General features: G+C 45.8%; 1 protein-coding gene across 1 annotated transcript in view; it reads left to right on the plus strand.

Moving 5' to 3' along the window:
• The window catches only part of unc93a (unc-93 homolog A), a 60,193-nt gene that overhangs the window by 20,830 nt on the left and 22,128 nt on the right, over window positions 1-17,235 (plus strand). The window contains exons 2-4 of the mRNA XM_059986544.1: window positions 10,656-10,837; window positions 12,703-12,932; window positions 16,271-16,405. Of these exons, the coding sequence (XP_059842527.1) occupies window positions 10,656-10,837; window positions 12,703-12,932; window positions 16,271-16,405 (547 nt within the window). The remainder of the gene's footprint in view (window positions 1-10,655; window positions 10,838-12,702; window positions 12,933-16,270; window positions 16,406-17,235) is intronic.

A 17,235-nucleotide genomic window follows, 5' to 3' on the forward strand; every position in this document is an offset into this window, starting at 1 on the left:
ACCTTCTTTCAGCCACAACTCAGTGATGCCCACAATGTCACATGACCAACCTCTAATTGCAACACAAGTTCATCCACCTTATTCTGAATGCTACACACACTTAAACACAGGACTTTCAGTCCTGCATTCTTCACCCTTATGAATTTTGCCTCTGTGTGGTACAACTTAATTCTTAGCTCTGTCTGCATTTGTACCCAAAATTTGATCCTTGAAAAATATTTGTCAGCATACTAAAAACCCACTTTAAAAAAAATTTTAAATGACAACATGGCCTCTATAACATGGCAGATGCAGTTTAATGTGGATAAATGTGAGGTTATCCACTTTGGTGGCAAGAACAGGAAGGCAGATTACTATCTAAATGGAGTCAAGTTAGGAAAAGGGGAAGTGCAACGAGATCTAGGTGTTCTTGTACATCAGTCAATGAAAGCAAGCATGCAGGTACAGCAGGCAGTGAAGAAAGCTAATGGCATGCTGGTTTTTATAACAAGAGGAATTGAGTATAGGAGTAAAGAGGTCCTTCTGCAGCTGTACAGGGCCCTGGTGAGACCCCACCTGGAGTATTGTGTGCAGTTTTGGTCTCCAAATTTGAGGAAGGACATTCTTGCTATTGAGGGAGTGCAGTGTAGGTTCACAAGGTTAATTCCCGGAATGACGGGGCTGTCATATGTTGAAAGATTGGAGTGACTGGGCTTGTATACACTGGAATTTAAAAGTATGAGAGGGGATCTGATTGAAACATATAAGATTATTAAGGGATTGGACATACTGGAGGCAGGAAGCATGGTCCCGCTGATGGGTGAGTCTGGAACTAGAGGCCACAGTTTCAGAATAAGGGGTAGGCCATTTAGAACAGAGATGTGGAAAAACTTTTTCACCCAGAGAGTGGTGGATATGTGAAATGCTCTGCCCCAGAAGGCAGTGGAGGCCAAGTCTCTGGATGCATTCAAGAGAGAGTTAGATAGAGCTCTTATAGATAGCGGGGTCAAGGGATATGGGGAGAGGGCAGGAACGGGGTACTGATTGTGTATGATCAGCCATGATCACAGTGAATGGAGGTGCTGGCTAGAAGGGCCGAATGGCCTACTCCTGCACCTACTGTCTATTGTCTATATTTTTCCATATGGCTGGTATAATCCGAAAAATTGATGACTAAAGACATTAGTTTTTCTAAAATATAAAAATGCTACAGAACATTTTCTGAACATACTGTTATGTTTTGAGAAGGAAGGATTAAAAATGACTTGGCTTGCCAGTGCTTGTTGTGTCCTGCTAGTTTTGTGTGAATGTGCACCCCCAGTGAGTAGAATGTTGTGTATTAATTCGGAGCAGCCTGTTAACTGTTCTGTTACTGAACACAGATCTGACACATGCAGTGTGGATAAGATCAGCCATGATATGTGTATGAATTTTTCCTAGACCTGTATTTTCATTATTAAATAGTTTAAATATATTGATTCTATTGGACACAGTTAGGGAGGTGGGGGAGCCTACCAGGGGAAGAGTGCTGTGACAGGTCTCTGCTCTGTGGTTCAGACGGGAGGAGAAGACGTGACAGTAAAGATAGGGAATTCATTGGTTAGGGGAACGGGTATCTGGTTCCGTGGGCAAGAACGCGATTCCCAGATGTATGTCACCTCCCGGGTGCAAGAATCAGGCACCTCTCAGATCAAGTCAATGGCTGTAAAAGGGGTCCGCTCGGTATTAACGACACAGCCAAGAAGGGTGACGAGGTCCCGCACAGCAGGTTCAGGATGCTAGGTCCTACCTCTCCCTCTTACTGCTGCTGCTGGAAGGTTCTCAAGCCTTGGCCCCCATGTTCAGCTGCCTCGGCAGCACGAGGGTTTGATGTTTAATGTGCTGCACTGCTTGTGCAATTCGACCGAGGGACTTCGGTGCGGATCTCGATGGTGGCCTGACTCAGTGGCCGTAGCCACGGCTATCGGCTCCTGAACCAGCTTCGCCTGCCTCTGCGGGTCGTGGTCGCCGGCTCACTTCTGTGGATTCAGTGGCTTGGTATTTAATGTTCTGTGCACAACTTGTTCGCTTTACGCAGTTTGCACTATTTCTTCTTTTTTCTTTTCCCCTGTACGTCTGATGGTCTTCTTGCGTGGGGATTTTCTTTAAATGGGTTCCATTATGTTTCTTTGTTTTGTGGCTGTCTGTAAAAAGATGAATCTCAGGGTTCAAAGTACAGGTATTATTAATGTAACTTTAAGTTAAAGGACAGGACTGCCAGACTGGTGATCTGAGGGTTGCTACCTGTGCCACACGCTACTGAGGATAAATCCGTTTAACATATGACAAAGGAGATGGTGCACCAGGTTTTTGGGCCCTCCTACAGGGAAGGGGTGACTGTACAAACGTGATGGTTTGCAGGAAGGTTAACGAGTGGAGGGGTGCTAAAATCCTCGCAGTAAGGTTAACGAGTGGAGGGGCGCTGCTAAAGTCCTCGCAGGAAGGTTAACGAGTGGAGGGGCGCTAAAATCCTCGCAGGAAGGTTAACGAGTGGAGGGGTGCTAAAATCCTCGCAGGAAGGTTAACGAGTGGAGGGGTGCTAAAATCCTCGCAGGAAGATTAACGAGTGGAGGGGTGCTAAAATCCTCGCAGGAAGATTAACGAGTGGAGGGGCGCTAAAATCCTCGCAGGAAGGTTAACGAGTGGAGGGGCGCTGCTAAAATCCTCGCAGGAAGGTTAACGAGTGGAGGGGCGCTGCTAAAATCCTCGCAGGAAGGTTAACGAGTGGAGGGGCGCTAAAGTCCTCGCAGGAAGGTTAACGAGTGGAGGGGCGCTGCTAAAATCCTCGCAGGAAGGTTAACGAGTGGAAGGGCGCTGCTAAAATCCTCGCAGGAAGGTTAACGAGTGGAGGGGCGCTGCTAAAATCCTCGCAGGAAGGTTAACGAGTGGAGGGGCGCTAAAATCCTCGCAGGAAGATTAACGAGTGGAGGGGTGCTAAAATCCTCGCAGGAAGATTAACGAGTGGAGGGGTGCTAAAATCCTCGCAGGAAGATTAACGAGTGGAGGGGCGCTAAAATCCTCGCAGGAAGGTTAACGAGTGGAGGGGCGCTGCTAAAATCCTCGCAGGAAGGTTAACGAGTGGAGGGGCGCTAAAATCCTCGCAGGAAGGTTAACGAGTGGAGGGGCGCTGCTAAAATCCTCGCAGGAAGGTTAACGAGTGGAGGGGCGCTAAAATCCTCGCAGGAAGGTTAACGAGTGGAGGGGCGCTAAAATCCTTGCAGGATGGTTAATGAGTGGAGGGGTGCTAAAATCCTCGCAGGAAGGTTAACGAGTGGAGGGGCGCTGCTAAAATCCTCGCAGGAAGGTTAACGAGTGGAGGGGTGCTAAAATCCTCGCAGGAAGATTAACGAGTGGAGGGGCGCTAAAATCCTCACAGGAAGGTTAACGAGTGGAGGGGCGCTAAAATCCTCGCAGGAAGGTTAACGAGTGGAAGGGCGCTGCTAAAGTCCTCGCAGGAAGGTTAACGAGTGGAGTGGCGCTAAAATCCTCGCAGGAAGGTTAACGAGTGGAAGGGCGCTGCTAAAGTCCTCGCAGGAAGGTTAACGAGTGGAGTGGCGCTAAAATCCTCGCAGGAAGGTTAACGAGTGGAGGGGCGCTAAAATCCTCGCAGGAAGGTTAACGAGTGGAGGGGCGCTGCTAAAGTCCTCGCAGGAAGGTTAACGAGTGGAGGGGCGCTAAAATCCTCACAGGAAGGTTAACGAGTGGAGGGGCGCTAAAATCCTCGCAGGAAGGTTAACGAGTGGAGGGGCGCTAAAATCCTCGCAGGAAGGTTAACGAGTGGAGGGGCGCTAAAGTCCTTGCAGGAAGGTTAACGAGTGCAGGGGCGCTGCTAAAATCCTCGCAGGAAGGTTAACGAGTGGAGGGGCGCTGCTAAAATCCTCGCAGGAAGGTTAACGAGTGGAGGGGCGCTGCTAAAATCCTCGCAGGAAGGTTAACGAGTGGAGGGGCGCTAAAATCCTCGCAGGAAGGTTAACGAGTGGAGGGGCGCTGCTAAAATCCTCGCAGGAAGGTTAACGAGTGGAGGGGCGCTGCTAAAATCCTCGCAGGAAGGTTAACGAGTGGAGGGGCGCTAAAATCCTCGCAGGAAGGTTAACGAGTGGAGGGGCGCTGCTAAAATCCTCGCAGGAAGATTAACGAGTGGAGGGGTGCTAAAATCCTCGCAGGAAGGTTAACGAGTGGAGGGGCGCTGCTAAAGTCCTCGCAGGAAGGTTAACGAGTGGAGGGGCGCTAAAATCCTCGCAAGAAGGTTAACGAGTGGAGGGGCGCTGCTAAAGTCCTCGCAGGAAGGTTAACGAGTGGAGGGGCGCTAAAATCCTCGCAGGAAGGTTAACGAGTGGAGGGGCGCTGCTAAAATCCTCGCAGGAAGGTTAACGAGAGGAGGGGCGCTAAAATCCTCGCAGGAAGGTTAACGAGTGGAGGGGTGCTAAAATCCTCGCAGTAAGGTTAACGAGTGGAGGGGCGCTGCTAAAGTCCTCGCAGGAAGGTTAACGAGTGGAGGGACGCTAAAATCCTCGCAGGAAGGTTAACGAGTGGAGGGGCGCTAAAATCCTCACAGGAAGGTTAACGAGTGGAGGGGCGCTAAAATCCTCGCAGGAAGGTTAGTGAGTGGAGGGGCGCTGCTAAAGTCCTCGCAGGAAGGTTAACGAGTGGAGGGGCGCTGCTAAAATCCTCGCAGGAAGGTTAACGAGTGGAGGGTGCTAAAATCCTCGCAGGAAGGTTAACGAGTGGAGGGGCGCTGCTAAAATCCTCGCAGGAAGGTTAACGAGTGGAGCGGCGCTAAAATCCTCACAGGAAGGTTAACGAGTGGAGGGGCGCTGCTAAAATCCTCGCAGGAAGGTTAACGAGTGGAGGGGCGCTAAAATCCTCGCAGGAAGGTTAACGAGTGGAGGGGCGCTAAAATCCTCACAGGAAGGTTAACGAGTGGAGGGGCGCTAAAATCCTCGCAGGAAGGTTAACGAGTGGAGGGGCGCTGCTAAAATCCTCGCAGGAAGGTTAACGAGTGGAGGGGCGCTAAAATCCTCGCAGGAAGGTTAACGAGTGGAGGGGCGCTGCTAAAATCCTCGCAGGAAGGTTAACGAGTGGAGGGGCGCTAAAATCCTCGCAGGAAGGTTAACGAGTGGAGGGGTGCTAAAATCCTTGCAGGAAGGTTAATGAGTGGAGGGGCGCTAAAGTCCTCGCAGGAAGGTTAACGAGTGGAGGGGCGCTGCTAAAATCCTCGCAGGAAGGTTAACGAGTGGAGGGGTGCTAAAATCCTTGCAGGAAGGTTAATGAGTGGAGGGGTGCTAAAGTCCTCGCAGGAAGGTTAACGAGTGGAGGGGCGCTAAAATCCTCGCAGGAAGGTTAACGAGTGGAGGGGCGCTAAAATCCTCGCAGGAAGGTTAACGAGTGGAGGGGTGCTAAAATCCTCGCAGTAAGGTTAACGAGTGGAGGGGCGCTGCTAAAGTCCTCGCAGGAAGGTTAACGAGTGGAGGGGCGCTAAAATCCTCGCAGGAAGGTTAACGAGTGGAGGGGCGCTAAAATCCTCACAGGAAGGTTAACGAGTGGAGGGGCGCTAAAATCCTCGCAGGAAGGTTAGTGAGTGGAGGGGCGCTGCTAAAGTCCTCGCAGGAAGGTTAACGAGTGGAGGGGCGCTGCTAAAATCCTCGCAGGAAGATTAACGAGTGGAGGGGTGCTAAAATCCTCGCAGGAAGGTTAACGAGTGGAGGGGTGCTGCTAAAATCCTCGCAGGAAGGTTAACGAGTGGAGCGGCGCTAAAATCCTCACAGGAATGTTAACGAGTGGAGGGGCGCTAAAATCCTCGCAGGAAGGTTAACGAGTGGAGGGGCGCTAAAATCCTCACAGGAAGGTTAACGAGTGGAGGGGCGCTAAAATCCTCGCAGGAAGGTTAACGAGTGGAGGGGCGCTGCTAAAATCCTCGCAGGAAGGTTAACGAGTGGAGGGGCGCTAAAATCCTCGCAGGAAGGTTAACGAGTGGAGGGGCGCTGCTAAAATCCTCGCAGGAAGGTTAACGAGTGGAGGGGCGCTAAAATCCTCGCAGGAAGGTTAACGAGTGGAGGGGCGCTGCTAAAATCCTCGCAGGAAGGTTAACGAGTGGAGGGGCGCTGCTAAAATCCTCGCAGGAAGGTTAATGAGTGGAGGGGTGCTAAAGTCCTCGCAGGAAGGTTAACGAGTGGAGGGGCGCTAAAATCCTCGCAGGAAGGTTAACGAGTGGAGGGGCGCTGCTAAAATCCTCGCAGGAAGGTTAACGAGTGGAGGGGTGCTAAAATCCTTGCAGGAAGGTTAATGAGTGGAGGGGTGCTAAAGTCCTCGCAGGAAGGTTAACGAGTGGAGGGGCGCTAAAATCCTCGCAGGAAGGTTAACGAGTGGAGGGGCGCTGCTAAAATCCTCGCAGGAAGGTTAACGAGTGGAGGGGCGCTAAAATCCTCGCAGGAAGGTTAACGAGTGGAGGGGTGCTAAAATCCTCGCAGTAAGGTTAACGAGTGGAGGGGCGCTGCTAAAGTCCTCGCAGGAAGGTTAACGAGTGGAGGGGCGCTAAAATCCTTGCAGGAAGGTTAACGAGTGGAGGGGCGCTAAAATCCTCACAGGAAGGTTAACGAGTGGAGGGGCGCTAAAATCCTCGCAGGAAGGTTAGTGAGTGGAGGGGCGCTGCTAAAGTCCTCGCAGGAAGGTTAACGAGTGGAGGGGCGCTGCTAAAATCCTCGCAGGAAGGTTAACGAGTGGAGGGGTGCTAAAATCCTCACAGGAAGGTTAACGAGTGGAGTGGCGCTAAAATCCTCGCAGGAAGGTTAACGAGTGGAGGGGCGCTAAAATCCTCACAGGAAGGTTAACGAGTGGAGGGGCGCTGCTAAAATCCTCGCAGGAAGGTTAACGAGTGGAGGGGCGCTAAAATCCTCGCAGGAAGGTTAACGAGTGGAGGGGCGCTGCTAAAATCCTCGCAGGAAGGTTAACGAGTGGAGGGGCGCTAAAATCCTCACAGGAAGGTTAACGAGTGGAGGGGCGCTGCTAAAATCCTCGCAGGAAGGTTAATGAGTGGAGGGGCGCTGCTAAAATCCTCGCAGGAAGGTTAACGAGTGGAGGGGTGCTAAAGTCCTCGCAGGAAGGTTAACGAGTGGAGGGGTGCTAAAATCCTCGCAGGAAGGTTAACGAGTGGAGGGGCGCTAAAATCCTCGCAGGAAGGTTAACGAGTGGAGGGGCGCTGCTAAAATCCTCGCAGGAAGGTTAACGAGTGGAGGGGCGCTAAAATCCTCACAGGAAGGTTAACGAGTGGAGGGGCGCTGCTAAAATCCTCGCAGGAAGGTTAACGAGTGGAGGGGTGCTAAAATCCTTGCAGGAAGGTTAATGAGTGGAGTGGCGCTGCTAAAATCCTCGCAGGAAGGTTAACGAGTGGAGGGGCGCTGCTAAAATCCTCGCAGGAAGGTTAACGAGTGGAGGGGCGCTGCTAAAGTCCTCGCAGGAAGGTTAACGAGTGGAGGGGTGCTAAAATCCTCGCAGGAAGGTTAACGAGTGGAGGGGCGCTGCTAAAGTCCTCGCAGGAAGGTTAACGAGTGGAGGGGCGCTGCTAAAATCCTCGCAGGAAGGTTAACGAGTGGAGGGGCGCTGCTAAAATCCTCGCAGGAAGGTTAACGAGTGGAGGGGCGCTGCTAAAGTCCTCGCAGGAAGGTTAACGAGTGGAGGGGCGCTGCTAAAATCCTCACAGGAAGGTTAACGAGTGGAGCGGCGCTAAAATCCTCACAGGAAGGTTAACGAGTGGAGCGGCGCTAAAATCCTCACAGGAAGGTTAACGAGTGGAGCGGCGCTAAAATCCTCACAGGAAGGTTAACGAGTGGAGGGGCGCTGCTAAAATCCTCGCAGGAAGGTTAGTGAGTGGAGGGGCGCTAAAATCCTTGCAGGAAGGTTAACAAGTGGAGGGGTGCTAAAATCCTCGCAGGAAGGTTAACGAGTGGAGGGGTGCTAAAATCCTAGCAGGAAGGTTAGTGAGTGGAGGGGCGCTGCTAAAATCCTCGCAGGAAGGTTAACGAGTGGAGGGGCGCTAAAATCCTCACAGGAAGGTTAACGAGTGGAGCGGCGCTAAAATCCTCACAGGAAGGTTAACGAGTGGAGGGGCGCTGCTAAAATCCTCGCAGGAAGGTTAACGAGTGGAGGGGCGCTAAAATCCTCGCAGGAAGGTTAACGAGTGGAGTGGCGCTAAAATCCTCGCAGGAAGGTTAACAAGTGGAGGGGCGCTAAAATCCTCGCAGGAGATTTTTCGAGTGGAGGGGCGCTGCTAAAATCCTCGCAGGAAGGTTAACGAGAGCTGCTCTGGTGGGGTTTAAACTAGAGTTGTAGGAGGGTGGGGACGAAGGTGGCAGGGCATGGTCGTGGAATGGTTTTGGGGACAGAAGACTTTAAGCACGCATACAAAAAACAGGAACTGAAGGTTTGAATATGGTGGGACTAATGTCTATTTCAGTGCAAAGAAAATTGTAGGCAAGGCAGATGAGCTGAGAGCAGGGGTTCCCAACCTGTCGTTCACAGACCCCTTGCTTAACGGGATTGGTCCATGGCATAGAAAAATTTGGGAGCCCCTGGCTTAGAGCATGGATCGTCATGTGGAATTATGATATTGTAGCCGTTAGGAAGGTCAGGACTGGCAGCTCAATGTTCTGGGGTTCCATTGTTTTTACGCATGATAAAGGGAGGAGGTATTAAATGGTGACAGGTGGCATTACCAGTCGGGGAAAATGTCACAGCCACGTTCAGCAAGGACAGAATAAGAGCTTGCCTACTGAGGCTAAATGAGTGAAACCGAGGAATTTAAAAAGGAACAACCACATTAATGGAATTATATGATAGACATCCTAATAGTCAGCAGGATTTAGAAGAGCAAATTTGTAGAGATTACAGACTGTTGCAAGAAAAATAAGGTTGTGAAAGTAGCTGGTTTCAACTTATTGACCTAAATTGTGAAAGAACTGAATGAGATAATAATTGTCTAATGGGTTGAGGAACGTTTACTTACTCAATATATAGAGGTCCTAACTGGAGAGAGCGTGACACTAGATCTATTAGGGAGGTGAAATCGGTGTTGTCATCAATGCCTGGAGCTGAAAGAGATGGGGAGACTTTAAATGGATTTTTTTGCATTTGTATTTACTTGGGAGATGGATATAGAGCCTGCTGAGGTACGGTGAGGTGACAAACTGTATCTGGAAGTGCTTGCCTCCTTGAGACTTATTAAGATGATTACACAAGGGGAAGTGCTTGCTATCATGAAAAAATTAAGATGGATAATTCTCCAGGGCCTGACAAAGTGTGTCCTTGGACCTTATGGGAGGTTAGCGCAGAAACTGCAGGGAACAAGTCAGAGGTGGTGAAAACGTTTGTAGCCACAGGTGAGGAGACAGCGGACTGAAGCTGGCTAATGTCGTTCCATTATTCAAGAAAGTCTGAGAATAAGCTGGGCAATGATAGACTGGTGAGCCTGACGTCAGTAGTGGGTAAATTATTGGGAGGTGTTCTAAGGGAACAGATATACAAGTATTTGGACAGATAGGACCTGAATAGGGATGGTGAACATGGCTTTGTTTGTGGGAAGTTGTGGCTAACAAATCTTACAGGTTTTTTGAGGACGTTACCAGAGAAGTTGTTGAAGGAAAGGTAGTGGACATTGTCCATACTGACTGCCTTTGATAAGGTTCTGCATGGGAGGTTGGTCATAAAGGTTCAGTTGCTTGGCATTCAGGATGAGGAAATAAATTGAATTCAACATTGGCTTAGAGAATAGCAGTAGATTGCTACCTCTCTGACGGGAGGCCTGCGACCCATGGTTTGCCACAGGGATCGATGCTGGATCCATTGTTGTTATCTACTACAACAATCTGTATGATAATGTGGAAAACTGGATCAGCAAGTTTGGGTCACAGTGAACGATGAGGAAGGTGATTAAAGCTTGCAGCAGGACCTGAACCAGCCGGAAGAATGTGCGGAAAAATGGCTGATGGCATTCACCTTGGGAGGACAAACCAAAACACAACATACACAGTGAACAGTGGAGCACTGAGGAGCGTGTAGAACAAAGGGATCCAGGAATACAGATCCATAATTCCTTGGAAGTGGTGTCACAGGTAGACAGGGTTGTAAAGACAGCTTATTGGCCTTCATAAATCAGAGTTCTGAGGACAGGAATTAGGATGTTATATGAGGGAAAATTTGATAGAGGTATACAAAAGTATGAGGGACATAGATAGGGTACATGCAAGCAGGCTTTGTCCACTGAGGTAGGTTGAGACTAGAACTAGAGGTTATGGGTTAAGGGTGAAAGGTGAAATATTTAAGAGGAATCTGAGGGGGAACTTCTTCACTTGAGGGTGGCAGTAGTGAGGAACGAGCTGCCAATGGAAGTGGTGAATGCGGGTCTGATTGCAGTATTTAAGAGAAGATTGTGTAAGTACGTAGTTGGGACGAGCATGGGACAAGGCATAATAAAAGTTCAGCACAAACCTAGAAGGGCCAAAGGGCCTGTTTCTGTGTGCTTTACTCATTTTGTCACTCCATTTTACTCATTTATTTAATTGGAATGCATTTAATTTGTATTATGTATTGTAAAGTATCAATTACGTTTAACTTATTTCCCTCCTTACTTTATTTCTGTTTTACAGAGCAGTCTGAACAGTGATGAGGGCCTTGGCCTCGCCTCATTAAGTGTCATCTATGCAGCTCTTATCACCTCTTCAATGTTTCTTCCACCTATAATGATCAAATATTTTGGCTGTAAGTGGACCATAGTTATGTCCATGTGCTGCTACGTTACATTTTCAATTGGCAATTTTCATCCAAGCTGGTAATATAAAATTTTAACTTTTATTTGTGGTTTGAATGATGTTATTGTTCTGTAATATTGCTAAGTTTCCTATGCATGTCCATGCCTTATAAAGACTCAGCATCACATTCTTGTTTTTATATTCTAGTCCTCTCAAAATGAACGCTAACATTGCATTTGCTTTCCTTACCACTAACTCAATCTGCAAGTTAATCTTCAGGGAATTCTACACTAGAACTCCAACTCCCTTCATACCTCAAATCATTGAATTTTTTCCCTGTTTAAAAAATAGTGTACACCTTTATTCCTCCTATCAAAGTGCATGATCATATACTTCCCAAGATTATAATCCGTTTGCTACTTCTTTGCCCATTCTCCCAATCTGTCCAAATCCTTCTGCAGACTCCCTACTTCCTTAACACTACCTGGCCCTCTAACTATCTTTGTATTGTCTGCAAACTTGGTCACAAAGCCAACAATTCCATTATCCAAACTGACGACTAGACACCAGCAGCCAACCAGAATAGGCTCTCTTCATTCCCACTCTTTGCCTCCGGCCAGTCAGCCAACCCTATATCTATGCTAGTATCCTTTCTGTAAGCCATGGACTCTTATCTTGCTAAGCATCCTCAAATGCAACACCTTGTCACTGGTCTTCGGAAAACTCCTTTGTCTATCCTACCTGTTATTTCCTCAAAGAATTCCAACAGAAATGTCAGGCAAGATTTCCCCTCAAGGAAATTATGTTGAATTCAGCCTATTTTTTCATATACCTCCTTGTACCCCGAAACCTCATCCCTAATAATGGACTGCACCATCTTCCCAACCACTGAAGTCAGGCCAACTTTCTTCTGCCTCCCTCCCTTCTTAAAGAGTGCAGTGACATTTGCGAATTTTCAGTCCTCTTAAGAAGATGTTGGCATGCCCAGGTGGATGGAGTTATTTAGGAAAGCACTGCTATGGTAGTAATCCAAATTTAATGATTACAGAAAAGAATTAAATTAATTAAAGATTTGTACAGCATAGAAATAGGCCCTTTTATGTTTATCCCTGCCAGGAGTTCCCAACCTGGAATCCACAGACCCCATGCATAATGGTATTTGTCCATGGCACAGAAAAGGCTGAGAACCCCTGATCTATATTAACCAGTTGCCTGCATTAATTTCATATTCTTCCAAGCCTTGCATATTCACATACCTGGACAGATCCCTCTTAAATATTATTCCTGCCTCCATGAATGGCTCAGATCCCTTATTCTGCTCACCTTAAACTTATGCCTTTTAATTTCAGACACCCCTACCGTGGGAAGTCAAGTTTGGTTCTCTCCCCTCTCTAGGCCTCTCAGAATGATATATAGCTCTACATGACTTCTGTCCGTCTCCGTTTTCCGGGGGAAACGGACCTGGCCTTTCCAATCTCTTTGAAGGAGGATTGAAAGACTGAGCCTATGCTAATAAATTTTTTTTAAGTGTAGAACAATAATAGTTTTAGTAATTTAAATAATTAAGGAGGCTGCTTGTAGTTTTATTGTTTACTCACATTTTCCCTTTTCTATTTTACCTGAAAATTTGTGTTGTACTAGTTCATTCCAATAGGGGTGTGTATTCCATTGTATGCCTGAAACTGAACACAAAAGGCTAAATTACTGGATATACATCCAGTATCAGCACTTAAGGTCTCACTGTGAAACAGATAATGTACAGGAATCAATGCCTGTGAAATAACAAATACATTACCTTTGGTGCCTGTTATAAGATACAAACATGGAATCTATGACTTCAAATCAGACTCTGTTTTCCTGTAAATCCAAATAGAATCAAGAAGTGAAATGGGAAATTTTACGTGTGGATTATGAACAGTTATAATGAGGTTATTGTTTTCCACAGGTACACGCTTATTCCCACTGCAGTAATCCTTGGACTGGGAGGAGCTCCGCTGTGGTCTGCTAAATGCGCCTATCTGACCATCTGTGGGAACCGCTATGCAGAGAAGTTCAATAAACTTCCAGAAAATGTAGTAAATCACTACTTTGGAATTTTCTTCCTTATATTTCAATCATCTGCTGTTTGGGGGAACCTAATGTCTTCATTAATATTCCAATATACTTCCACTGAAGGTACAAATACATACTTCATTGGAAGTACTGTAACCTTTGCTGCATAGTCATTACTGATGGGAAATGTTAATGCCTCAAATGACCAAAGAGAAGACATTTTAAAGGCTAATTAATTAATATTAACTGTACTTCAAACTTTTATCCTTTATTAAGTTCATTTAATTCATCTGTCAGAATGATGTTTACTTAAAATATTAGTGAAAGAGAGCTATGTACCAGGATGGATTTAATTGTTTACATCTTGCATAGATGGGGGCATGTTAGAGAAAAGTCAATTCTGAGGGATTGCTGACAATTTCCTTACGTGGCGTAATCTAGAAATTGCCCCCCCCCCCCCACTGTTCTCTCCAGAATCAGTTTATTGTCATTTAAAAACCACAAATGCAATGCAGTTAAAAAATGAGACAACGTTCCTCCAGAATGATATCACAAAAGCATATGACAAAACAGACTACACCAGAAAATCCACATAACGTTTGGCAATCCCCAGTCCAGAGTCTGGAGAGGCTGATGCGTATTAATATCGCACTACCGTAGTCACAGAGGGAGAAACAAAGTTAATGCTTCAGATCAATGACCTTTTATGTTAGAAAGTTTGAAACATCGCTCTCCAATTGCCTGTGGCTGTCAAGGGTTCTAAGTGCAAATTAATATTCATAAAATTCTTATCACCTTTGCTCTTTCTACTCTATTTTTATGATTCAGCCAACTTGGCCTTGGCTTCAGCGGAAAATAAGCATAAACATTGATACCAAATCAAAAGCTGTCTTTAGTATCGTGGTGGTGTGGAATTTAAGGGAGTGGGGTAAGGCAAGTCTCACTCCTTATGACCCAATCTCTCTCCCGCTACCCTGAGATCCACTGATCTCCCTGCTTGGCAATTTCATTCTCACTCTCCAAAGTCATTAAACTCCCTTTACTTTTTCTACTGCAGTTATGTCATGGTGACCTTTCTGCCCAATAGCTTGCAGCCAGTCAGCTTCTCAATCCCGATAGACACAGAGCAGGAAAAACAAATGCAAATACAGTAACCATATTAAGTCCCAACTACTCTGCTTCCTCTCCACTCACCCATAAATGTCCACAATTAAATTTGCATGCGGGGAAAAAATGGCCACCAACCATTAGTCACAGAATGCTCTCATATGATTCCATCGGTGCTTGCCTTCTGGGGTAATTACTTCTCCAAGTTCTTTCTGAGGGATAATTCCCAATGGCCAGAGGTTTCCACAGAGGACTATTTGGATAGTAGTTGGAAGCAACTATAGCCGGCCAGCGGTGTAGTGGCACCAGTACCAGACTTCCAAGAGAATGGTTTGAATCTGGCCAGCCCCTTGCACACTTTCCATCCATGAGTGTCGAGCCAGCAACTCGGCCTCATAGAGAACAGGGAAATGCCAAGGAAATGGCAAAAATGTCACCCGATGCGCCACAAGGCATGAAAAGGAACTACATTAGGATCTTGAGTTCTGTGCTGAAAACTGCAGATTGGCAGGAGGAAGTTGCAAAATATAGGAAGTTAGCAAGCCAGTAGATCAGGAAAATCCACCTGCAGGGGAAATAACTGTGCATCTTAAGTAGGGGCTAGCCTCCGATGGAGGAGTGGATGATAGAAAAACCATGCTGCCTTCCTGTGAGAGAGTGTGACTCCTCAGGAGTACTTTTACCATTCAATTGTCAGCACCAGAAATGGCAGTGTCGTCAACAGATGTTACCTCTTAGCTGACGATGTGCCATTGTGTTGCTGATATTTCCTGGTTAAACTCTGTATTACTACTGTATTTTGCTCTTCTTGCTATACATTTTTAAAAATTTTAATTTATAGTTACAATACTGCACTGTCTTGTTACCGCAGAACAACAAATTTCACGACATACGCCAGTGATAATAAACCTGATTCTGATTCCCCTGCAAAGCAAGGTCAAAATATTAGAGTGAGCCAGTGCATTAGTCTAAGAATGGTTCAGTAAGGCAAATATTACGTGCGAGGTGTGGGGGAATGTACTGACACCAGGAAGAGTAGGTGCAGTGAGATAGAACTAAAAAGGATTATGTAAACTGTGTGATTAGGCAGCCACTGAGGAGAGTGGTTACTGGGATCTAAGCTCTTCGCATGCATCTCCCAACTCAATGGAAATATTACACAAATGAACTATCCAGCATCAACAATTTACCTCCTCTTAGGAGGTTATACTGTTGTGTAAAACTTAATGACAGTATGTCCAACTATAAAAATTTTGCTACTGCATAATTTTTTTTTCCTGTAGGTATTTGTTGTTTATATTCTAGTCCCAGATCTTTAATATTGGTAGATCATCTGTAAGTTGGATATAGACCAGATGCAGGTCAGTGAGACGAGGCAGAAAAACGGTTCGGCTCAGCCAAGAAGGGCCACAAGGCCTGTTTCAGTGCTGTAGTGTTTCATGGTTCTAAGTTGTGATGTGAAAACAACTTCAGTTTCCTGTACTATACGCTGAGACTTAAAACACAAGAATATAACATGCCCCTATATTTACTTACCTAAATCGTTTATGCCCCTTTGAAAGGTGTTGCCAGGAATGTTTTCATTCTCCAAACTCTGAAGGGATTCGGACCTTTCAATAGCTTGTCCTCTGCCTGGACTTTGGTTTCAAAAGGAAGTAATTGCTGCCTGATTTGTTGGGCATTTCCCCCATTTTCTACAATTTCAGATTTCCAGATTATCCAGCCTTGATTTTTTTGCTTTTCGATAGGAAAACATGAAAGCCAACAGGGCTAGCAGTTACTTTCATCTTCACAGCATGTCTCCTTCATAGGAGGTGTTGACTACCTTTATATGAGAGACACAAACAAACAGGCAATGAACAACGTAGGCCCCACTGACTACATATTTTACATCTTTGTTACAAACCCCGGACATTAATTGCAGTTTTTAGGAACAACTCAATTTCTCGGTTTATTATTATGATGATATATATTAATTAACTCTTGACTACAATTCTGACCAAAATTGGTAACTAAATTTTTAATTCCTGATCAATTTTTAAAGTACTGTCATTGAACTATAGTAGAGGCGTAATATAGCTGTTATACTATTCATTCAATAAAACAAAGTAACCTCCAAATAAATACAGCAAAAATTGCATTGCTTTATTAATTTAAGTTCTCTGACTAAATCTGGATTGCAAGCTTAAGTTATGCAACAAGAATATAGTGATTATGATAATTAATTATATTCAAAATTCCTCACTCTCTCTCTCAGTGTAATATGATGCAAAGATTTGGTAGCAAAAGAATGTTACAGAAAAATCTGAACTTGTGTTTTTCTCATCTGACAAATCATGTTCTTTGGCCTACAGCTAACATCACTGAAGAGCACTTATCATATTGTGGAGCTGCTAATTGCCCAGCATATGATTCAATGCTCAATGCAAATGTAACGCAAACAAGCTATCCAGCATCCACAATTTACCTCCTCTCTGGAGTTTATACTGGTACGTAAAACTTACATCCAAGAAGAAAAAGTCTGTTTCTGTATAGTCTGTTTTCTCAGCAGGTAGTTGTTCCTGTTTGTATTTTAATCCCAGATCTTTACCATCAGTAGCACATCAGTAAGTTGTGAAAACGTTAGTTTCTGCCGCCATGTGCTGAGACTTACAACACACAACTAGAACATACAGCTACAGATCAAAGCTGTCTATGTCCCTTCGTAAACATTTCTATCTTCTGCACAGCCCACTTTTCCACCACCTTTGCATTATCAAACAGGCATACATGATCATCTTAATGCAAAATAATTCATGTAAGTTGTAACAGCTGAGTATCCAGGGCTGATCCTAGTAGTAACAGTATGCCAATCTTAAAAAAAAATCCATTTGGAAATAGAGTAATCTTTTCTCTGTCCAAGCTAAAATGTTACGCTCCCCCACCTCTGCTAATTCCTTCGAGCCTTATTTCACATAATATCCCTTTTGTTTCCTTATTATTTACTTTTCAACATCATCATCCCCTCCTTTCTTAACTTGCAGACTGAGTCTCTGGTGAGGAAGGTAAACGTAATGTTAGCATTCATTTCAAGAGGACTAGAATATAAAAGCAAGGATGTAGTGCTGAGGCTGTAGAGGGGGCGTTTGTGTAGAGTGGAAGAGTAGATGAATGGGCGTTAAGTTATCAGTCTATATGTAGTGCCAAGGAGATTGATTGTTCTATAAAAATAGATCCATTCATCACGGTGCGGGAATCTCATTGAAACCTATTGAATATTGAAAGGCCCAGACAGAGTAGACATCGAGAGGATATTTCCAATAGTGGGGGAGTCTCAGAC

Source organism: Hypanus sabinus, chromosome 12 (genome assembly GCF_030144855.1).
Source record: "Hypanus sabinus isolate sHypSab1 chromosome 12, sHypSab1.hap1, whole genome shotgun sequence".
Taxonomy (NCBI): Eukaryota; Metazoa; Chordata; class Chondrichthyes; order Myliobatiformes; family Dasyatidae; genus Hypanus; species Hypanus sabinus.